We start from the raw sequence: 24,303 nt of genomic DNA on the forward strand, positions 1-24,303 counted from the left end.
CGTTACTTTGGCAGAACCTCTAGGGCAACTTTGTACCTAGTCGTAACGCTTGCCAAATTTAAGATAAGACACATTACCTAGTTGTTACTCTGTCCTAATACTAGTATCATATTAAGCTTTAATGGAAAATTATAATTATTATATAAATAAATATAGGAATAATTATAGAATAATCACTCATATTATATATATATATATATATATATATATATATATATATATATATGCAATGTACTTAACTGTACCATAACCTATCAAAGACATCAAAACAAATGCAATTATATATATATATATATATATATATATATATATATATATATATATATATATATATATATATATATATATATATTAGATTAAGTATATATAGGGATAATTATAGAAATAAATTATATCAAGGAATTTATGTTATGTAATAACTCCTCACGTATATTGGGTCGACATTATGTTGCAATTCCACCAATTTTACTTTAATAAAAAATATATATTTAGTAAAATTAAATAGTAAATTAATCAATAAAGCAAAACGATTATGGCGATTAAGATTGGATGGTATTCCCAATTTAATCTTGCATAGGAAAGATCTTTCTCTCTGTAAATAGAAGCATTGCTCTTTTCAAGCACACTTTAAGAATAAAAGTATAATCACTCTAAATAGAAACATTGTTTTACACGAGCATGCTTATGGGATAAAATGTATAATTACTCTAAAAATAGAAGTATCAAAAACATACTTCTGGAATATAAAGTATATGTAGTATGTATCTATAAGAAACTAATATTATCGATAAGATTATATTATACTCCATTTAATAGGGGAAAACCTAAAAAGAATGATAATATGTGATAAAAAGAAGCATCGAAATTTTAGTATCTATAAATAGTAAAATAACTATTAGGAGATACCTTAACAATGTCAATCAAAATACGTTTACAACTTAACAAGGTTATAAACAAAAGTATTTTAACAGATATAACACTCAAACCTATGAACTCACTAAAATTATGTTGACGTTTTCAAAACTGTATGTATTCCTAGGAAACTGCGAGATTGAAGATTGCACCTTCAAAAGCAATGGTTGATCGATGAAGCTACCGAAAACTTATTATCATTATAATTATGTCTACCTGTTAAGGCACCTTATGTATTAGAACTTCTAGTGTTTTAGAAGTACGATTTGATGTAAATAAATTTATCCATAATGGAAGTGATATTTATGTTTTATATTGTTTTGTATTGTTCAATGACTGCGATTCAATTATTCCTACGTCGCACAACCGACATTTCCGCCGCCTACTGGGGATGTAACAAAATCGTAGAACACGGTTCAGACATTCTCCCCAAAACAATTAAAGGTTTGTTTATCTCTTTAATTGGGTCTTATGAAGCCGATACTCACACCTCTGCTAACCTCTATTCTTCCTCTTTTTTCCATTGCATCCTATCGGTTGTATTGGTTCAAACGAGTTTTTTTTTCCTTTTTTTGGTTGGGATGGTGGTGAAGGTTGTGTTTCCGAAACAAAATCTAGAAAATGAGGGGATTGTGAAGGTTGTTGGTATATGAAACCGGGTTGAGATTGTTGTTGATATGGCAGAAAAGGTTGGTATTGTTATTGAAAAAAGTTGTGTTTATTGGATAGGGGAACCGGTTTGGAGCATATTCATAAAACCATCTTGAGGTTATTACATGTGGCGGAGAGTTGTATCTAACTCAAAAACATTATTCAGTTTACGGTTTCAATAGTTTGCTATTTTGTGTGTGTGTGGGTAGGGGGGGGGGGGTAATTTGATTGAGATCCATGGTTTTCATTGCAAAGAAAGTTATGTATGTAATGTAAATAGAGAAAGAAAAGATTATGTAAAAAATAAGGTTGTGTACTCTGGTTTATATAAGTAAATAGTTGTTTTTTATTTTAAAAAATGATTATTTAAAAAAAAAGTAAAAAACTACCGTTGAAAAGCTAGTAAAAGATGGTCAAAGGTCAAATGCATAAAACGGCACCTTATTGGCCGTTGTTACTCGTTGATCGCACCATAGTGGTCCACGACCGCAACCGACCACGTCAACAATGAGACCCGTCATGATACCGGATACCCATTGCACTGGTCTAAGGGAAAATGACTTAGAAGGGTAGCTACCTCTTATCCGTGCTCACATATTGGCAACTTCTTCTTTTTGTACATAATAAAGCAACTAACATGTTTTAACTATTTAAATTACACCAATATTACCAGCTAATACCTGTTTTAACCGGTAATTCAAAGGGAAAATAACTTAGGAGGGTAACTACCTCTTATCCGTGTTCACATATTGATAACTTCTTATTTTTTGTACATAAGAAAGCAACTAACTTGTTTTAACTGTGTAACATCCCAAAAATCATGACCAAAAATTTCGTTTTGAATTTAATACTAAAACCATAATTGTCAAACCATTAATTTAATACTCCGGCATCGGGCCCCGCTTGGCATCGAGCCCCACTCGGTATACATATTTGTCTCTCTTAGGCCCTGCCTGTCTCCGGGCCCCGCCCGCTAAACACATACAATCATATAACATGCTAACACATAAAGAAACATACTATATTGTATCTCTGTCCTAAGAAACATACTCTGCTAATAATGAGATATGGAACATCGTCCGTACTCAGCTAGTGATGAGATACGGGACCTCGCCCACACTCACCTCCCTACCAGGCACATACAAGTATCATACAGACAACAAGTATAATCTAACATGTAAACATTACTCGGGCACCGGCCCGACATCAGACCTTGGTCTGGAATAACATACTAGCATACAATGCCTAGGGCTAACCCCTGGGTCTTCCTACTCATAGACTACATGGGCTGGCATTGTGGCCTTAAACCCATTCACACAGTGAGGAGACTCACCTTGCACTGCTGAAGCCCTGGCTAGAACTAGCTGAGTACGGACGAAGTTCTGTATCTCATTATTAACAGAGTATGTTTCTTAGGACAAGGATACAGTAGAGTATGTTTCTTTATGTGTTAACATGTTATATGATTGTATGTATTTAGCAGGCGGGGCCCGGAGACAGGCGGGGCCTAAGAGAGACAGATCTGTATACCGAGCGGGGCCCGATGCCGGAGTATTAAATTAATGGTTTGACATTTATGGTTTTAGTATTAAATTAAAAACGAAATTTTTGGTCATGATTTTTGGGATGTTACACAGTTAAAACAAGTTAGTTGCTTTCTTATGTACAAAAAATAAGAAATTGTCAATATGTGAACACGGATAAGAGGTAATTAGCATCCTAAGTCATTTTCGCTTTGAGTTACCAGTTAAAACATGTATTAGCCGGTAATATTGGTGTAATTTAAACAGTTAAAACAAGTTATTTGCTTTATTATGTACAAAAAAGAAGAAGTTGTCAATATGTGAACACAGATAAGAGGTAGTTACCCTCCTAAGTTATTTTCCCTGTTCCAACTATTTTATTTGGGCTTTATTATTATTTATTTATATTTATTTTTATTTTCTCTAAAAAGAAAAATAAAAAACTAGAAACTTATTGGTCTTTTTACTCGAAACCAAATTGATTCCATTGTGTTTATAAATAGAAAGTAATCACAAAGTCAAAAGGTATGTCTGTATGACAATTGAAGAGGAAGCGTCTCATCGTCGTCATGCTTGTATGTCTCTTTTTCGGAGCGAAGGAAATCCAGTTTACTCCAGTTGACATGAATTGGTGCGAACTCCATGGCTATGGCTTTCAACGACTGCTTTATCCGCCTATAAAAATGGCTTCCCTTCCATTTCCCTAAACCATCTCAATCATCCTTTCCATCTTCGACCAAAAAAACTAGAAAGGAAGATCATCCATATCGTTTGAACATGGGGAAGTCATTCATTTTGGTGGCTTTCCTACTCATACTCGTCTCTATCGGAGCAACCACGGTTGGAGCTGATGATAACAAGCCTGACGACACTAAGAAGACTCCGGCTGCACCGGCACCGGAAACCAAATACCAGAAACCAGCGCCAGCCCCGGCCCCCAAGGAGGAGAAACCAGCGCCGGCTCCGGCCCCCAAGGAGGAGAAACCAAAACCAGCACCGGCTCCCAAGGAGGAGAAACCAAAGCCTTCTCCTGTCGACGACGATACCACGAACTACGACGACGAGGCACCAGACCCAAAAACAGGATGCGAACGGGCTAAGTGTAAATCGAACGGGGCTTGTAAAAAGAAGACACTAACTTGTCCGGCCGAGTGCCCGGAGAGGAAGCCAAAAAAGAACAAGAAGAACAAAGGGTGCTTCATAAATTGTGGTAGCAAGTGTGAAGCTATTTGCAAATGTATGTACTCCACCTGTTCGACAAAATGCTTCTTTGAATTCCTAATCATCTACACTCTTTCTTTTTAACTAATTTGCAATTGAATAACAGGGAGGAGGCCACAATGTAACGGATATGGCTCTCTGTGTTACGATCCAAGGTTCGTCGGTGGCGATGGAGTCATGTTCTACTTCCATGGCGGCAAAGGACGTGATTTCGCTCTCGTCTCCGACACCAACCTCCAAATCAACGCCCACTTCATCGGAAACCGACCGAATGGCCGGAAACGTGACTACACATGGGTCCAGTCGATCTCCATCATGTTCGACACCGACAACCTCGTCCTCTCCGCCAAGAAAGTACAACAATGGGACGACTCCGTCGATGTGCTTCTCGTAAAATGGAACGGTCAACAAGTCAACATCCCGTTCACCGGAGACGCAGAATGGAAAATCAACACCGGAGTAAGAGAAGTGGCTGTGGAAAGAACCGACGACACCAACACTGTTAGAGTTACAGTCGGCGGACTGGTTGAAATCGACATGAAAGCTGTTCCGGTGACCAAAGAAGACGACAAAGCTCACAACTACCAGTTACCATCAAATGACGCTTTTGCCCATTTTGAGACACAGTTCAGATTCTCAAATCTCTCAGACAACGTCGAGGGCATTTTGGGAAAAACCTACAGACCAGGGTATGTTAGCCCAGTGAAGAGAGGGATCGCGATGCCATTAATGGGTGGAGAAGACAAATACGAAACTTCGTCTTTAACTTCACCTCGTTGCAAACTCTGCATGTTTCAGTCAAATTACGAGTCTGCCCCTCCTGCTACCGGTTTATTCCAATACTAAATTACAAATCAATTGTTGTAATTTCTTGAAATTTGTCAAATAAAGGTCATAAAATTATGGCTCTTGAATTTCTTTATTACCAAAATAAAATGGTTTTAAACTTTTATTGTATGATTTATAATTATAATTATATTCGTGTTTTTCATTCACACGATGCTTCTACAGCTAAACTTTTAACTACATTTACACAAGGATCACCAAAAGTAACAGTCGAAACTCCAAAACTACAAGTCTTGAACCCAAGGCAAGCATTTTGTAGCATTGGAAGGGCATTAGCACTCTTGCATTCGCCATGTGTAAAATTACTACATTGCGGTGTTCCAAAGCTAGCAAAACTTTATAGAAGAGATGACTTGATTAGGGTGAGGGCATTCTAAGAAAACTTTGTTTCTTGTTTCCGTTTTCTTGTTGACTTATCCTGACTCCATGCTTTGATGGACAATGGGTGTGATTCGGACACATGTGAGTAGGGTTGTAAACGAACCGAACGAACATGAAGTAGAACTTGTTTATGTCCGTTCGTTTAAGTTAGCCAAACAAATAAATGAACACAAATAGATAGACGAACGAGTTATCTTGTTTAGGTTCGTTCATTTAACAAATTACTTTGTTCGTGTTCGCTTGTTTATATTCGTGAACATGCTAGACGAATATTAACGAACAAAGATAAACAAACACGATTGGACATATATGAACATAAACAAACATATAATATATTAATTACAATTGAATATACATTAACATAAATAAACTTAAACTAACAATATAAACAAATGTTTACGAACATAAATGAACAAAAAGGGACAATTGTTCATGTTCGTTCATTTAACTAAATGAACAAGAATTTATGTTCATGTTCATTCATTTATTTTAAAAAAACAAACATAAACGAACTTCCCGACGAATGGTTCATAAATAGTTTGTTGAACTTTCAGTTCGTTTACAATCCTATATGTAAACATAAACTTTGAAACATTTGTGTTATGAAAGATATTTTTGTAGGGACACCACCAATTTCTTCAAACAACACAATTAGATTTCCACTAGGTTGTCAGCGTGATCGAGGTACAGGTACTTACAAGATTATACCAATTAAATTGGTAGGTGTTATACCACATATTACCATACTTTTCGCATGTAATGTCAGCATCACATCATTTACCCTTAACCTACAAAATTGGTAGGTGTAGTACCACACCTTACCACACTTTTCATTTTCTTTTATTTATTAAATAAAATGTATTTTAATAAATATAATTATATAAAATTAATAAAAGGAAAGTACTTCATTAATTAAAAAAATGCATACCAAATTAGAAACATAATTGAAAAATAGTAGAATAGTATGTTACGTCTAATCATCGTCGCTCGCAACGTCATCATAATCCTCACCCGAATCATCTGCAAACATGTCTGCTTCCTCATTTGTATTGTCGAAAAACTTATATTCAAAATCAACAACAATGGGATTCAATTGAGCATTCAAGATGTGTTCCACCAAATCAATGCGAATATTGTGGTGTCCAACTCGGTCGTATAATTCCCCTATGTTCGCCATGTACGTCTGTAACATCTGTAAAATCCTAGGAAATTTTTTCAATTTTAAAACATTAATTCATACCACATTCTGTTCCCAAAATCATTCAAGATGAAAAATAGTATTTAAACATCAGAGCAAAAATCATGACTAATCAAATGCGAAATAAACTCTGGGGGATGTTGTGCAGTCACATCGGGCCCTTCCTTTTCATACTGGAAGTACCTGAAACCATAAACATGAAACCGTAAGCACAAAGCTTAGTGAGTTCCTCAAAATACCACATACCATACATATCATGGGGTCATTTGGCCCAACCCATAATAATGGGCGTAGCCCTTCCTAGTTAAGGGGCCACCCTAACATAAAATTGGGCCTATCCCATCATACAATGGGCACAACCCAACATACAATGGGCCCAAACCTCTCATGCAGTTGGCCCCAGTCCTACATGCATGCCATTAGCCCCAACACATCATACAATGCAAAAATCACAAAAACAACTAGCATCCTACATAACATATCCTAGTGGTCCGACACTGGTGCCTTTGACCTACAGGTACAGTGAGGAGACTCACCTCAAATCCGAGATAACTGAAACACACACTCGCTGCTGCTACTGGGCTCTTCACACTAAACATATCCAAAATCACCCCTACTAAAAAATTAGGGTAATAACCCAAAATCAAGTTCCAACTCTTAATATATCATACTAATGGTAAAAGACCATTTTACCCTACCCATATCCAACCCAACAATCCATGGCCCAAAACCCAAAGGACCCAAGGCCCAAAAATGGCCCATATTGATTCTGATGAGTACACCCCGCGTACCACCCCAATACGCCCAACGTATTGCTTAATCGAAGAGAAAGTAACGCGTTGAAACCCGTTATCCGCAGCATACCAGGAGGGTATGCCCGATGTACTACCCAGCTACCCAAACTCAACTTTAAGCTCTTAATGCTTAAAGACCAAAACATCCAATTCACATATCTAACTCTAAGGGGCATCTTAAGTCATAAATTTCCAACTTTATGACTTTGCATGGTTTAATGGTGTCCAAAACCAAACCCTAACTTCTTACTAACACTTAATGGCTAAAAAATCATGCATGGTTGTACCACAACCATCAAGATCTAACTTTTATGCTACATAAACCTCGAATCAAACAAGAAATGACACCCTTAAGCTCTGCAATAGCTTTTACTCAAAAGAACCAAAATCATGGGACCAAAAGGTGACAAATCATAACCCAAAAATAGATCTACATGAAAGAACCATCAAGGTCGAAACTTTATACCTCCAAAAGCTTGCAAAGTAGAAGAGAGTTCTGGATCTTCAACCTCCTAGCTAACCAACACTCCTCTAATGAGTTCTTCTTCTCCCAAATGCACCAAAAAGACACCAAAATCACTCAAAGGCTCAATAATCTTTTAAATGGGGCTAGGGTTTCGAATTTTGGGTTAGAGAAGATGGAGGCTGAAGGTAAGAATGGTTTGCAATAAGATAAGGTCTTTAAATAGGGTCCAATACCCAAAAAATTAGGGTTTAACCCTGATTGACGTACGCCCAACGTACTCCATGTACGCTCTATGTACGAGGAAGAAACTTTGCGATAACTTAAGCCTAGTACGCCCAACATACTAGCTTAAACCCAAAACCCTCCTAACTTCTAATGGTCATAACTCCCATGTCCCAATCCGTTTTTGGTGTTCTTTATATGCTCGGAAAGGTAATGAGAAACCCTATAATCCTATAAAGTCTCTTTGACTCAAAACCTTCCGAACTAGAATCCTTGATTCGATAAAAGGCCCGCACCATCACTTTTACCATTATACCCTTAGGCTTTAAAGTACAAATCGAAAGATCAACTCGCACAACCTATATATATATATATATATATATATATATATATATATATATATATATATATAATTAACTCCTAAATGGGCCTAGAACCCAACCCTTTGAAGTCCAGGGCCTAACTTAATCCATTAATGTCCATAATTCTCAAAATTAGAAGCTTCTTGAAACCAAATGTTACAACTCCCCCCCACTTAAACTGGATTTCGTCCTTGAAATCACTCCTTGCTACTTACTAGACACCTAGTCATATGTGTGACCATAGGGTCTTAGTCGTGTTATTGACTGGAGGGTCTTATTCGTATTATTGACCAGATGGTCTTATTTGCTTATATTGAGATATGTGTTATTATGCATTCTGTCTTTGTGACTTATGTTGTTTATTTTATTCAGTGTACATAATGAGTTATGACCAGATGGTCCATACCGAGACGTGAGACCGGAGGGTCTTCACCGAGATACGTGACCAGAGGGTCATTATCGAGATATAGTCATGAGAGGCTAATTATTTGTGTATGTGGTATTTTGGGGAACTCACTAAATTCGTGTTTACAGTGTTGATTTAAATGTGTTTCGGGTACTTATGTAGATTTCGAGAAGGTGGAGACATGATTGTACACATTCGTCGGCTTATGATGTCTTGTGGATTTTGGGATACTATGATATGTTTGGATTTATGAATAATGTTTGGTGAATTAAAAATGAAAAAAAAAAAGTTGTTTGAAATTTGAGGTGTTACAAACAAAATGGTGTACATGAATTGATAGTAAAACCCTAAACCTATAAAAAGAGAAAATAAATCTTTGAATTCTTATCTGAAATACGAATCCATAATGAAAGACATACCGGCATTACGAAGAATCGATCCGAAATGTACATTTTACTCAAACATATCATATTTTGAATGACTTTATGTCATGTCTCAATAGTTTTCCAGGAGCACTGTTTCAGACTTTGTAGTCATTTTTATGAATTAAAAAGTTGGTCATTTCGTGTTATTACTTCATTCCTAATGATTTTAAATATCCCTCCATTTTATTGTATTTTGTTAATTAGGTAATATGTAATAATAATATCTTATTATATTATTTATTCAGGAAGGTAATTAAAAGAGCAACTATATTTTAAAACCTAGAGTCCTAACGAACCGCCCAAAAGAAGTGCATGAATGCATGGTTAAGCAAAACTCCTTACTCCTTAGATGCCAACCGATGTGAACCCACTCAAATATGCTTTTATTTTCATTCACGTTATGATCAACATATTCTTTTTTGGTTGTTTGCGGAGAATCATAGTTAACAAACTACCTTTTTAAAAACTACTTAGATTAGTTTTTCAAAATATTTTTAATTTTTTTTTTCCAAATTAACACTTAATTAATTATAAAAAAATATAATTTTCTAAAGATGTTTTTATGTTATTTTTATATCTTCAGCTAAAACGTCATTTTGCTTTTCAATATTCAAAAAGTTTTTCATATAAAATCAATTTCAGCTAACAATGTACAAACAAACATAGACTTTATCAAATTATGCAACAATTTTGTAATCACTTAATGAATTGATGAAGAAAAATGGAAGTATCTAGTATTTATTCAATTAACCCTAAATTAAGAAACTTGTTGGATTTTTTTATCCGAAATAGAAATGATTCCTTTGTGTATACTATCAAAAAGTCATTTGAGATATGAATAGAAAGTAACCAAAAAGTCAAAAGGTTTCTTCGACAATGGAAGCATCTCGTCGTCCTCATGGCTGTAAGTTTTTTTTCGGAGCGAAGGAAATCCAGTTGACATGAATTGGTGCGAACTCCATGGCTATGGCTTTCACCGGCTGCTTTATCCGCCTATAAAAATGGCTTCCCTTCCTCTTCCCCAAACCATCTCAATCACCATCCTTTCGAAGAAAGATAACACCACAAAAACTAGAAAGGAAAAACACAGAGAGGTTTGAATATGGGGAAGGCGCTAATTCTGGTGGCTTTCCTACTCGTACTCGTCTCCATCGGAGCTACCTCGGTCCGAGCCGATGATCACAACAAGCCTGAAGACAATAAGAAGACTCCGGCACCGGTACCTGCACCTAAAGACCAGAAACCAGCGGCAGCCCCGGTCCCTACGGAGGAGAAATCAAAGCCGGAACCGCCGAAGGAGGAGGAGAAACCAAAACCAGCACCGGCACCCAAGGAGCAGAAACCAAAGCCTTCTCCTGTCGACGACGATACCACGAACTACGACGACGAGACACCAGACCCAAAAACAGGATGCGAACGGGCGAAATGTAAATCGAAAGGAGCTTGTAATAAGAAGACACTAACCTGTCCGGCCGAGTGCCCGGAGAGGAAGCCCAAGAAGAACAAGAAGAACAAAGGTTGCTTCATCCATTGTGGTAGCAAGTGTGAAGCTACTTGCAAATGTATGTACTCCACCTGTTTGACAAAATGCTTCTTTGAATTCTTAATCATCTACACTCTTCTTTTTAACTAATTTGCAATTGAATAACAGGGAGGAGGCCACAATGTAACGGGTATGGCTCTCTATGCTACGATCCAAGGTTCGTCGGAGGTGACGGAGTCATGTTCTACTTCCATGGCGGAAAAGGACGCGATTTCGCTCTTGTCTCCGACACCAACCTCCAAATCAACGCCCACTTCATCGGAAACCGCCCAAATGGCCGGAAACGTGACTACACATGGGTCCAGTCCGTCTCCATCATGTTCGACACCGACACCCTCGTCCTCTCAGCTAAGAAAGTACAACAATGGGACGACTCCGTCGACGTACTTCTCGTAAAATTCAACGGTCAACAAGTCAACATCCCCTTCACCGGAGACGCAGAATGGAAAACCAACACCGGAGTAAGAGGAGTGGCGGTGGAAAGAACCGACGACACCAACACTGTTAGAGTTACAGTCGGCGGGCTGGTTGAAATCGACATGAAAGCTGTTCCGGTGACCAAAGAAGACGAAAAAGCTCACAACTACCAGTTACCATCAAATGACACTTTTGCCCATTTCGAGACACAGTTCCGATTCTCAAATCTCTCAGACAACGTCGAGGGCATTTTGGGAAAAACCTACAGACCAGGGTATGTTAGCCCAGTGAAGAGAGGGATCGCGATGCCATTAATGGGTGGAGAAGACAAATACGAAACTCCGTCTTTAACTTCACCCCGTTGCAAACTCTGCATGTTTCAGTCAAATTACGAATCTGCCCCTCCCGCCACCGGAATATCTCAATACTAATCAATTATCGTAATTCCTTGTAATATATCAATAATGGTCATAAATTAAGGCTCTCGACTCCTTGAATTTTATTATAATACAAAATAAAAACGGTTTTATTCTATGATTTATAATTTTATAATTATAATTATATTCGTGTTTTTCATTCACACGATGCTTCTACAGCTAAACTTTTAACTACATTTACACAAGGATCACCAAAAGTAACAGTCGAAACTCCAACACTACAAGTCTTGAACCCAAGGCAAGCATTTTGTAGGATCGAAAGTGCATTATCACTCTTGCATTCGCCATGTCTAAAATTACCACATTGCCCTTGAGGTGTTCCAAAGCTAGCAAACTTTATAGAGGAGATGACTTGATTAGGGTGAGGGCATTCTAGGGAAACTTTTGGTTCTTGTTTCCGTTTTCTCCTTGACTTTTCTTGACTCCATGATTCGATAGAAGATGGGTGTGATTCGGACACATGGGAACATAAACTTTGTAACACTTGTGTTGTGAAAGATATTTTTGTAGGGTCACCACTGATTTCTTCAAATAACACCATAACATTCCCACTTGATTTTAACCATGATCGAGGGACATGATACCTACAAGATTATACCAATGAGATAAAAAATCATTTTTGTTAAAATACAAAGTAGGATTTTGGTCATTTTTGTAATTAACCTAAAAAGAAACTTCACTTACAGCTTTTGCGAGGGTTTTCCACAACCTTTGAGGCATTTATTTGAATTATACGACCCTTTATAACTACAATCCGAACAACCACTATTTGGAGCAATATAAGCTGGCCAATAGCGCCCGATACTTTCTCCATTCACCCACAATTCACCTTTCCCCATTCCACTTAAATCTATTGCAATTGGATCATCACCCGAAGGAGCATCAAAGCTTGTCTGTTTTCACATATGATATTAACTATTGAGTATGAAGATAAATTAAATGGTTGTTCTATAAAAACTATGATATTACCTTGTACCAAGTCAAAGGTTGACTTTTAGGCACCCCGGACACCCAAAGTGACGAACCACCCGTGTGTAGCCCTAGTCCTTCTCCTTTAAGTCCAACCTAAATGTCAATATGTTAGAAACTATAGTCAAAAGGGTAAAATCGTCATTTTATGTCTACCTGATATGTCCACCGCATTGATGAAAGGTCAATAGTTGAACCGTTCTTTAACCCTTCAAGCTCAACCGGACCGGTTATACCCGCACCCGTTGTATCAAAAAACGCACCGTAGTTCTGTAATTGAAATTACATAAATACCCTTCTTGTATGTCATTGTTACTAATCAAAATCAATGAAATTTACAAAAGTCAAACCTTGAGTCCCACGGTCAAACTAAGCAGATCGAGTTTGTTTATTCCTGGTTTGAGTGTAATAGGAATATCCTTGGAAACAGTAGGGTTATTAGCATTACCAATTGCACTACCTACAATATAAAAAAAATCATCAAGAAAAATAACCGATTTTTTTTTTTTTTTTTTTTTGTTACTTGGTCAAACCTGCGAGTTGACCGTTAACGAACAAATGAAGAACATGGCCGAGTGATTTCACATGTAGAACTGTTTGAGACTCGTCACCTTCACTTTCAGCACTACAAGATAACCATAGAAAATAATTTAGATTCTAATAATAAAAATAATATTTAACTTTTTAAAAAAAATAAAAAGTTGTGTTGATTTATACCTTATTGAATACCACAAATAATCACTTTGATCCGCTGTTGTGTTGATTTGCTCCACTAATCCCGGTTTTTTAAATGCATTATTACTCGAAATCCCAATAGGCTCACTAACATAACTCCAATCAGACGAAATTTCTTCTGAAGCAATTAATTCGTTTCCGTTTTTTTTAGCTACAAATCTTCGTATTGTAGCCATGGAGTTTATCTGCCAAAATAGACCAACTTCAATTTCAATTTCAATTTCAAAACTCTAATGAATTCTAGAATTTTTGTGGGAATTTGGTAAGTTATATAAAAGATAGTAACAAATGCTACAAATTTGTATCGTATTAGGTTTCTAATTTATTAAAAAACCCATATGAAAAATGAATTTGATATTTCATATACGATAGGGTTGACTATAAAAGTCAAACGAATACGAACCTTTGCAGTATTGAACGCTACATTCTTGCAATCGGGCAAGATGCTGACAGACCAAGCGGGTAGGCGATAAGAATTGCCATTGAAGGTCACCGTTGCATCATTTTTCGTGTCAACATTTGCCAAAAAAGCAGCACATGTTGATGATGTTTTATACACACTAGCCTAAAGTTCAAAAAAAAATTATGTTAGTAAAGGTACAACGGGTCCCACCACATCATTAGTTCAATAAAGTTGCATTTCTTACACTAGATATACTTTCTAAGTAGTATACTGTTAGATAACATTTACAACATTTACATCTTTTGCACGTACAAAACATCAAAAATGACTGGTACCAGTTCCGGTCAAATACATGCCAAAAGATGTATAAGACTGTAATGTTCTGTTCTGTCTTGTCATATGTAACAAACGAGGTCTAAGAAAAGTGGACTTACCTCTAGATTGTTGCCAAGAGAAGTAGTAGTTGGATCGGTTGCCACCATCGCGTCTTCACAAAGCTTAATCGCCTTATGTAACTCTTTTAAATGACCCCATTTAGGTTGTCTAGGTGCTCCTACACCATAATACAAAAATCAAAAAACAACTTTTAATCAATTAAACAACCTTTAACAAATCAAGAAATAATCATCATACCATATTCATCAAGTGGAGCATCATAATCATAACTTGTTGCGATAAACGGTCCGCCAGTAGAACGCCCAAAATTCGTTCCACCATGGTACTACACATAGACATATATATAAAAATAACTACACAAAAAAAATCAAAAAGTGAAAACCAATGTATAAAAACTTATAAAACTAACCATGTAATAATTTTGAAACGTTCCACCTCTTTGGTAAAATCGTGCAACCGAAAAAGCAATATCTTCCACGGGTCTATAAGGCACGGCCCCACCAAACGAAAGAAACCATCCGGTCCAATTTTCGGTCCACATTGTTGGTTTATTATTAGAATTTGGAGTGTATCCATCACAATAAAACCCATTGCATGTGTCTATCTATGTTCATAAAAAAGAAAGTGACACCACATGTTAATCTTGATTAACAAAAGTCATTAAGTTAATAATTAGAGATTTTTTTTATGGTATTACAATTGGATCCGGAGCATCTTTTTGTTGACACATCACCCATGGCACTCCTGTGTCTAAAGACGTAGCCATACTCGCGGCCCATTTGATATAAGTTTGTGCAGCCGGACCATAGTCTTTATCAATATTGCCATATTCATTCTCAATCTATAATAAAAAAAGTTTAATATTAATATTAAACTCATGTTGGAGTATTTAAAATTGTGAGAAATATCAGAGCCAATGGACGGGTCGAATGTGTCAGCTTAAAAACCAGACTGACAGAACTCTGTAGTTAAGTGTCAGCCTAAAAACCAGACTGACAGAACTCTGTAGTTAAGCGTGCTGAGGTAAACTAACCTGAGATAAGATTATGGGCCCGCCTTGAGATGCATAAAGATTCTCCTCCTTCATCATGCTGACTATTTTGGCTGTAAATCGCTTCATTTCGGCCTAAAACATTTGTGAATTTACTCAATTTAGTCAAAAACGTGTTGAAAAAATTCGAAAACTTTTGATATAAAATGAAAGTAAATAATAAACCTTATAAGGCTCATTATCAGTTCGAAGCACAATTCCGGGTATGAAATGTAACCAGAGTGGAAAGCCACTGTTTGCAAAAAGAAATTAATGAGTATAAAGTATAAACATCAAGATTTGGATTATTTTTATCATTAAATATTGAAAAAAAAAAGGAAATTAAAACTAACCCATAATTCCATTCTGCACAAACGTAAGGACCAATTCGAAGATGAACATAAAGACCAGCATCAGCCACCAATTTCACAAATTTAACCAAATCTTTTCTTCCTTCAAATTCATACTGTTGAAGTTCATAATTTTGTCAGGATTAATATGGAAATTGGGTCTTTTTTATATATAAATACATTTAATTTCATCAACATAAATGCATAATCTTGATTAGATTCTGATCCAAAATAGGCTGATTCAAGAAAATCTTGAAACTTCAACCCGAAAAAGGAAGTTTCTTTCTTGAATTAGAGTTATAAACACTTTAACATCAAGAAAAATTCCCCTCCAAAAAATGTGAAAGATTTGAATTCATGTTCCAAGATTCTTGTAAAGATCAAAAAATAACCTGGTTTTTAACAGGTTCATGCAAATTCCAGAAAACGTAGGTTTCGATTACATCAAGTCCTCCTTCTTTCGATTTCTGAATTAACCCTGGCCACATCTGCAATTTAATAAAAAGAAAAAGTTGAAATTTTTTAGTAAGAGAAACAGAGAATGTGTGTGTGTGTGTGTGTGAAAGTGTCGGTGGAGTGTACGGAGTATTACGTCAGGGGTGCTTCGAGGGTAATGAATAGAACCGGAAACCAACACCCGCCGTTTGCCGTCGATCACCAATGCCCGGTGATCATACGTCACATTGACACCAGACGCCACCGTCGCCGCCGCCGCCGCCACCACCAGAAACGAAACAATCAAAAACTCTGTGGAAACTCTCCTCATCGTTCCCTTTTCGTAACCCAAATTAATCAAACTCTTGTGAATTTTTTAGGTTAAATCATCATCAAAAAGCTCTTTTTCTTAAAGCATTTGGCTTACTTTTGCTGGAAATACAATATTAAGTAAAGAATCAAAGCGAAATGTGAAGTGAAAGATGAAATTGAAGAAAGACAGAGACTGAAGGTTTTCGTCGGAGACGACACGCCACCGTTTTACGATGAGTCACGTGTCATCGTCATTTTCTTCGATGAAAACACAACTCAGTTTGTTAGTCAGTAAGCAAGAGAGACGCCACATTATATAATTGATTAATTGAATAAAAATATATTAAAAAAATATTTAAATTTTTATAAAATGCGACTACAAATTCGTCGCATTTCAACGATTGGGAGGGTTTTGTTTGGGAGATGAAATATACGATAAGGATCGGAGAACAAGGACAAAGTGTGGCAATCACGGAAACGTTATACAGATTACAGATTATACAGACTCTGCAGACAACGTTGTTTTGGAATTTACAAAAAGATCACTATTTTTTTGTTAAAATGATGTTCAACCCCCTAATCTTTGATTAGTGAACGATTTATATCCCTGTAGTTTTAGAAAAACTTTAAACTATGATTAAAAGTTTCAATGATGGTTAGTTTCAGTGACCAAAAATGTAATTTACTTTAGTTTTAATAAACATACTCATATGGTTATAGAAATTAAGATTATTAAAATTTCAGAAGATGGTTAGCTTCAGTGACCAAAAATGTAATTTACTTTGGTTTTAATAAACATACTCTTTTGGTTATAGAAATTAAAATTAAAATTTTACGTAGTACTTGTCATGTAGATATTTATGAAATTGATTCTGGTTTAATATTAACTTTATTAAGTTCTTTACTTTTGGTTGATATTTTTATTGAAATTTATCAAATTAAATATGATATTTGTATAGAGAATATTATATACAAAAGGAAAAACCATACCCAGACATTGGAATCATTATTTAAGTTCAATAATGAATTATTGATATACTCGGAATAAAATCATGGGAAACAAAAAAAATAAAAACATTATATCACATATATGTATGTATGTGTATGTGTGTGAACACCGACTTTTTTTTTTTTTTTTTTTTAGAAATACTTCAGAGAAGTCACAAAAGCTAAGAGATAGGCATGACGAAGAGGACAAAGGGGTAGACACACACATACCAATAGATATTCGATGAACTATCTGCCAATAAAATTAGTTTAATCACATTTAATTGTTGTTAATTCAGAATCTCCTTTAATAAACAAATTAATATCGATCAACTTTTGATATGTTTTTAAAACACTTTTTAAATTTTACCTAGAAAATATAAATGCATCCTTTTATAAAATCGTTTAAATTAAAATCTTTAAATGCTATATTTAATTTCCAATGATTAAAAAAGCATCTATCAGCTATTGATTAACGTTAACACCATAGAGTTTTTATATTTATAAGATGTATTATTGGAGTTGTTTACAAAAAAAAAAATGAAAAAAAGGTGATATGGTTACCTTAAGGTGGTTGCACCTTTAAAGCAACAATTGATTGAGGTGGGTGGGTGGGTGCGTGTTGAAATTGGTATTGAAACAACTACTCTCTAATTTGATGTTGTATATCGATTATCGAACCATATGGCTATGACTTATGATTCATGTGCAATGTGCGAAACACAACGATTTATTTGGGAAAAAAGGTAAATAAGACCCTACCATGTTATGCACCATAAGCTAATACTATATATGACCACAAGTTATATTACGAAGATGTGGCCGACAAATCAGTTAACAATAAATACATTCTTATCAAGAATACGATTTGGATATGCGTTTCATAAAATGATATATTGGTCGTGATGTGACTTCGATACATCAACATTAAAGTGATTATTAGTGATAATTTAAATATAAAAAGATAGCTAAAAGATATGTTTCCACATTCGAGGTGGTTTGTGGTTTGGGAAGTTATCGTGGAATAATGGAATATTGATCAATTTTGGCGTTTGGAATAATGGAATATTGATCAATTTTGGCGTTTGACACTTCGTAGTTGGTTGTTGTTAAAGCTTTTTTTTTTTTTTTTTTTTTTTTTTGGCACAAATTTTCGATGCCTGAGGAATCAAGGGTTTAACCTAATGGAGTATATGCTTAAAAATGTTTTATATAACTTTGTATGTAAATTTATCATTAAATTTTAAATTTTATGTTTTATATGTAGAATGACATGTATCAACATACATACACACAAATATATATATATATATATATATATATATATATATATATATAGGGTTAGGTTATTTTGTTTTCATTATTTATTGTGTGCCCGTATGACTGATTCTGCACCAATCATTTTAGTTATTTTAAGAAAGTAATTAATGCATATTACATGTTGAAGATATAATAGGTATTAATTACATCTTCAGCATTTAATATGCATTAATTACTTTCTTAAAATAACTAAAATGATTGGTCCAGAATCAATCATACGGGCACACAATAGATAGTGAAAACATTTGAACCTAACTCTATATATATATATATATATAGAGAGAGAGAGAGAGAGAGAGAAAGAGTTAGGTTTATATGTTTTCACTATCTATTGTGTGTATGTATAATTGATTCTGGACCAATCATTTTAGTTATTTTAAGAAAGTAATTAATGCATATTAAATGCTAAAGATGTAATTAATATTCATTATATCTTCAAAATGTAATATACATTAATTACTTTCTTAAAATAATTAAAATGATAGGTCCAAAATCAATCATACATGCACACAATAGATAATGAAAATAAAATAACCTAACCCTATATATATATATATATATATATATATATATATATATGTGTGTGTGTGTGTGTGTGTGTGTGTATGTGTCTGGATATCTTCATTAATTTAATTATCATCGTACAACAAGTGAGATGACAAACGGGCAACAAGTTGTGCCGTTAAGCCTTTTTGTAACAAGCTAATTCTTTTAGAGACTACATCCATAGATCTAGGGGATATAACATTGTTATGCATGATCCGTTGTACTCTGTTAAGGAGCTCTACTGCATCCGACGCGAGGAAAACAAACGTATCAAATGCAAATGGTATGAACACATGTTGATTTTCCATACACGATTTCTCATGTTTGGTGATTTTTCCTGTAGCAACTTTTAAAGCAGCATGTCCCACCATGAAACTCCCAGCCCTCACGCCCACAAGAGGGGATGTTACACCCCCAAACCGAAATGGCAGAAACGTTCGGGGGTGGAGGACGTCATATGTAGTATCACAATAATTGCATCATAATAATCAAAGTAAACACAACCATTACATTGATTAAGTAAAAACATTTACATCTGTTTGTTTCATATTTATATACATCAAAAGTATAACAATAGTAAAAGACGTGACTCTATACACTCCGTCTTCTCAAAAATCTGTATGAGGTACCTGCCTACTGATTTCCTGAGAATACAATCAATTTTGAAAGAGTATTAGCATAAAGCTGGTGAGTTCATAAGCATGTTTTTATAGGAAAATTGGTTAATGAATCAATGAATGTATCTGTATGTTTCCAAGAAAACCCATTATTTTCTAACATGTGTATTTTGTTACTGAATCTCATAATGTATTAATTCATATGTCTAGTTACCATTAAATGTGTTGTGCATTATTGTTTTGAATGTGAAATCTCCTTTTTCATGAAAAACCCTGGCTATTACCAGTATGTATAGTGAGTTCGGAAAAACTATGAAAATTCTAATATGTATGGTAGTTCTATTACTTTATAATAAAATTAAGTGAAGTTATTACCATTCATACATTAATCGTATATTTTTAGTACCAAATTTATGAGTTGTTATAACTATACTTGACCATTGAATTGCCTGAACGACGTTCTTCATGGGTCGGAATCGAAATGACTTTGTCACCCAGGCTTGCCGGCCTAACTGTAGCTAACAATTATGGTGCAGGATTATCAATCCCGTATAGATCTATACACAAACTCACGTTCTCCCGCGAGGAGACTGTGGTTATAATCTCAGTACTTTTGTTAGTACTTAGTAAGTACGCGAAGAATGCTCAGTCATAAAATGCTATACTAATGATTACATGTAGAATAAAATGAAGTCTTGAATATAACTAGCTGAATATATGTCTCATAAACTATACTTTATATAGGTTATATGTTTGATCACATTGAATCTATGTTTGTACGTTGATACGTCCATTGTTCCATAAACTATACCTATTATAGCTTATATGTTTGATAATATATTCATGTTAAACATTGAAATCCTCTATGTTTTGTGTTGAAACCCTCCCTTATGCTCAGCAATATACAAAAGGGATGAAAAAATCTGAATATTTGATAAAAGTATGAAAACTTTATGGATGTGTCAATTGTATCAGTTCTAATTGTTTTGAAATCTGTTTTGTATAATTTCACGAAATAAATGATGTTTGGCTTGTATCCCCCCTGAAAACGTTAAAACTGTAAAGAAATAGGGGTATGAACTCACTTGATTAGGAGTGGATTGGATGAATAACAACAACGAGATGCTTGGTATGGTAAGAGAAATCCCGGGCACAATACGGTCCTTTTAAGCATATATTAACATGTATAGGCCTACAATTAGTGTCTAAAACCACTAACAATCATAGGAAACACCCTTAGGATGTAGGAAACACCCACAATGAAGTGTTAGGATCAAGAATGAGGGACAAGGAAGTGTTCACGGCCAAACCTCCATGGGTTCACGACCCAAGAGTTGTTCACGGCCCATGAACACATGAAGGGTTCATGGCCCAAGATGTGTTCACGGCCCAAGAACACATGAATACTTGAAGGGTTTTCGGCCCATTATGAAGGGTTCACGGCCCATGAAGAAGGATTCATGGCCGTGAACTCTTGAAGGTGATGAAAAGTGATGAATTAAGGCTAGAATCAGGGGGGTTTCTAAGTATGAACAAGTAAGGGATGGAATACTTACGTTTTGAGGCCTTAAAGAGTGTTCACAGTTGAAGATAGTTGAGAGAGAATGGGGATGTTCACAGCTAGAGCTTGAAGAAACGAGGAGAAAAATGTGTGAACCACATATATATAGGGGGTATTTCACGGCCCAAGCATGGGTTCACGGCCGTGAACCTAGTTTGCACCCGTGAACTCCCTTTGAAGGTGGTCCAGGATCGATTCCAAACTACAGATTCCAAGATAACGCTTCCCAACATTCAACCCTTGAGTGTAGTAGGCTTAAAGACTCTCAAACCGACCTTGAATACAATGAAGTGATAACGCAAACGAGTCTGACTTTTATTGGATGAATTTGATTACAGAAAAGATTTCGGGTTCTCGCTGGGGATACCACAGTAAGGTCCACACATGCGTGTTTCCCTCTGACCCATCCAAAAATCAAAATGTCAGCCGGTCTGAGGGTTAACCTTCCTTCTGTCGGGTTGGTCAAAAAATTAACAGGTGCCTATTTCTTAACAGACACCCCGTCATGCTTAAATATGCCAAACAAAACATCCTTAACCATATCGTGCCTGCATTTAAACCCCGAGAGTTCTTTACAGTGAACTGCAAGCTCTCCAAAAGAGTCCAAACATGCCTTGCGACACACATGACATATCTCGTGAATTGGGAATATTGGAATCATGAGACGATATTTGAGGATAATACGATACTCCACAGGAGACATATGTTGGCCAAACCCATCTATAGAGATAGCTATGGGAAAATCTTTGGCATGTGGTGCATGTAAGCAACGGAAAAACGCTTTCTGCCGACTCGTCATGTTGAGATGCACTACCATATCTTGGAGAATTTTACGAAAAATGAAACTCGCTAGTGTATTCTGGGATTTAGGGCGATCTCTTTATGTCAAAACCTGAAATTTCTGTCCTGTAAAGTCAAACACAACAACCGAAGGTCAAATTTATGGGTTTCTAAGCCTAGTATAAGTCCGGGTTGTGTGTTAGGAAGTGAACCACTAAGGAAACGAGTTAGGAGTATTGCATTTGGGCCATAAACCTCATCAAGTGAGCTTCACGGCCGTGAACCCTCCTTAGGCCGTTAACTCACCCTATGTGTGTGTGTGTGTGTGTATATATATATATATATATATATATATATATGTTTGAGTCATTTATCCTTCATTTCTTCTTTCTTAGCCGTGAACCACCCCCATTCTCTCTCAAGTATCATACTCAAGAACACCCTTTTCTTCCCTTAAAACTCCTTTTCTTTTGCATCTCTCTGGTATACCACGAAAGGCCTTTAAACACTCACTAATCATCAAGATCTCCAAGTGTTCTTCACATCTTTTTGGCTGTGAACCCTTCAAACATTCAAGGGTCGTGAACCCTTCACGCTTGCGAACACATCTAGCCCAGTTGTGAACTCCCTTTCAGCCTCCTAACTTGCTTATAACACTCCTTTGGTGAGTTATTCCTTCATCCTAGGTTGTTTGTTAAACACCTTTGTGGTTAGATTCACTAATTTCATACCTATATGTATCATTATATGTTATTTAGGACTCGTTTGTGCTTTGGGACTTCACTCGTGAAACTTATCATCCTATATCAGATCTTCAATCGAATCTCTAACATAAGGTGAGTTCATAACCCCAAATTTTCCAAGATTTTTGATGTTTTAGGGGGAATACAAGTAAAACATAAGAAATGTTGTGATTTAAAATAAGTTGCTTATTATATATCTTTCTTACCATTAATATGTATTTAAAACATGAAACTTAATAGAACATGGAAATTAACTTATAAACTACAATAAGTATAGTCTATGGAACAAAAGGATCTTTTTATAAACTTACCTGTTATTTATAAAAAGGGTTTTTTTGCATTATTACTTGTAAAGTCGTTAATCTAGTTTGTGAGACACGTCTTTGGGTACTTACATATGTATTAGTCGAAGACTACCCTTATGGTCCGGAGTCTCCTTGAGGGAGAGAGTGAGTTTGTGTATAGATCTATATGGGACCAAAAATCCCACACCTTACTGTTAGCTACAGTTGGACCGGCAGGTCTGCGGGTGACAAAGTCATAAATGATATTGGCGTCCGTTACACGTCGTATCTATTAGTATAACCATAAAACTCACAAGTCGATAACAAATGATATATTTACGTAGTAATATACTTTTTCCAGAACAACCACATCTTCAGCCAATTTAACTTATCAACAGAACTAGATATCATTAATGTGAGTATAGTAATTATGCTTTTTCTTTTAGATATTGGAACGAGTAATGCTACAAATCAATTTTATAGAAAAACTAGGATTTTCTATGGTAAACATCGTTATTTTAAAGGTAACCAGCTTTCGTTAGAACTTTCCGAAAACAATATCAATTATTCCGGAAACAACGTTTTACATGGAATTAATAATCTTTTTACACAAGGTTCAACACTTGTTAACAAACTAGTATAACATAAAGGACCTTTAGTGGTTAATTCTCTAATTCCTTACTTTATACCTCAAAGTTATATATAAATAATATCTGATAGACGGTGGAATGTGCGACTTTCGCCTTACTTCCTGTCCCTTATTTGGTTGTGGGCTTAGGGCAGATTCACACATTTAACCATCCGTTCGACATTAGATTATATATAGGTAGTATAAACTAAATAAGTGTAGAATGAACTATTGTGGTTTCTATTTTTACATAGGAGAATATCAGATTTTCTGGAGGAACAGGCGAACTTTTCCAAAGAACAAAGAATATAACTTTTATAACAAAATAATTATGAACTCACCAACTTAAATGTTGATACACTTTCAAAATCACTTGTATTCTCAGGAAACTAGTAGTCAGGTA

At 35.5% G+C, this 24,303-nt stretch overlaps 3 protein-coding genes across 3 annotated transcripts; 2 read left to right on the forward strand and 1 right to left on the reverse strand.

Annotated features, from left to right (window-relative positions):
• Nucleotides 1-3,665: 3,665 nt before the first annotated feature.
• Nucleotides 3,666-5,302, forward strand: LOC145059015 (uncharacterized). The gene is made up of 2 exons (XM_079006884.1): nucleotides 3,666-4,323; nucleotides 4,414-5,302. Exons 1-2 carry the CDS (start codon nucleotides 3,864-3,866, stop codon nucleotides 5,151-5,153), a joined length of 1,200 nt encoding a protein of 399 aa, XP_078863010.1. The 5' UTR covers nucleotides 3,666-3,863; the 3' UTR covers nucleotides 5,154-5,302.
• A 5,081-nt stretch (nucleotides 5,303-10,383) lies between these two features.
• On the forward strand, nucleotides 10,384-11,901 carry LOC145058818 (uncharacterized). Its single transcript, XM_079006705.1, has 2 exons — nucleotides 10,384-10,969; nucleotides 11,059-11,901. The coding sequence occupies exons 1-2, from the start codon at nucleotides 10,510-10,512 to the stop codon at nucleotides 11,796-11,798; spliced, it is 1,200 nt and encodes a 399-aa protein (XP_078862831.1). The 5' UTR covers nucleotides 10,384-10,509; the 3' UTR covers nucleotides 11,799-11,901.
• Nucleotides 11,833-16,714, reverse strand: BGAL8 (beta-galactosidase 8). Its single transcript, XM_079006704.1, has 17 exons — nucleotides 16,280-16,714; nucleotides 16,080-16,175; nucleotides 15,691-15,803; nucleotides 15,524-15,590; nucleotides 15,341-15,433; nucleotides 15,005-15,148; nucleotides 14,717-14,911; nucleotides 14,545-14,632; nucleotides 14,346-14,464; nucleotides 13,912-14,073; nucleotides 13,491-13,693; nucleotides 13,307-13,398; nucleotides 13,124-13,233; nucleotides 12,930-13,043; nucleotides 12,774-12,869; nucleotides 12,489-12,697; nucleotides 11,833-12,388 (listed from the first exon to the last, which is right to left on the reverse strand). The coding sequence occupies exons 1-17, from the start codon at nucleotides 16,451-16,453 to the stop codon at nucleotides 11,941-11,943; spliced, it is 2,523 nt and encodes an 840-aa protein (XP_078862830.1). The 5' UTR covers nucleotides 16,454-16,714; the 3' UTR covers nucleotides 11,833-11,940.
• Nucleotides 16,715-24,303: the final 7,589 nt, after the last annotated feature.

The sequence above is a fragment of the Lactuca serriola genome, chromosome 6 (assembly GCF_051521515.1).
Source record: "Lactuca serriola cultivar US96UC23 chromosome 6, Lser_US96UC23_V15, whole genome shotgun sequence".
NCBI lineage: Eukaryota > Viridiplantae > Streptophyta > Magnoliopsida > Asterales > Asteraceae > Lactuca > Lactuca serriola.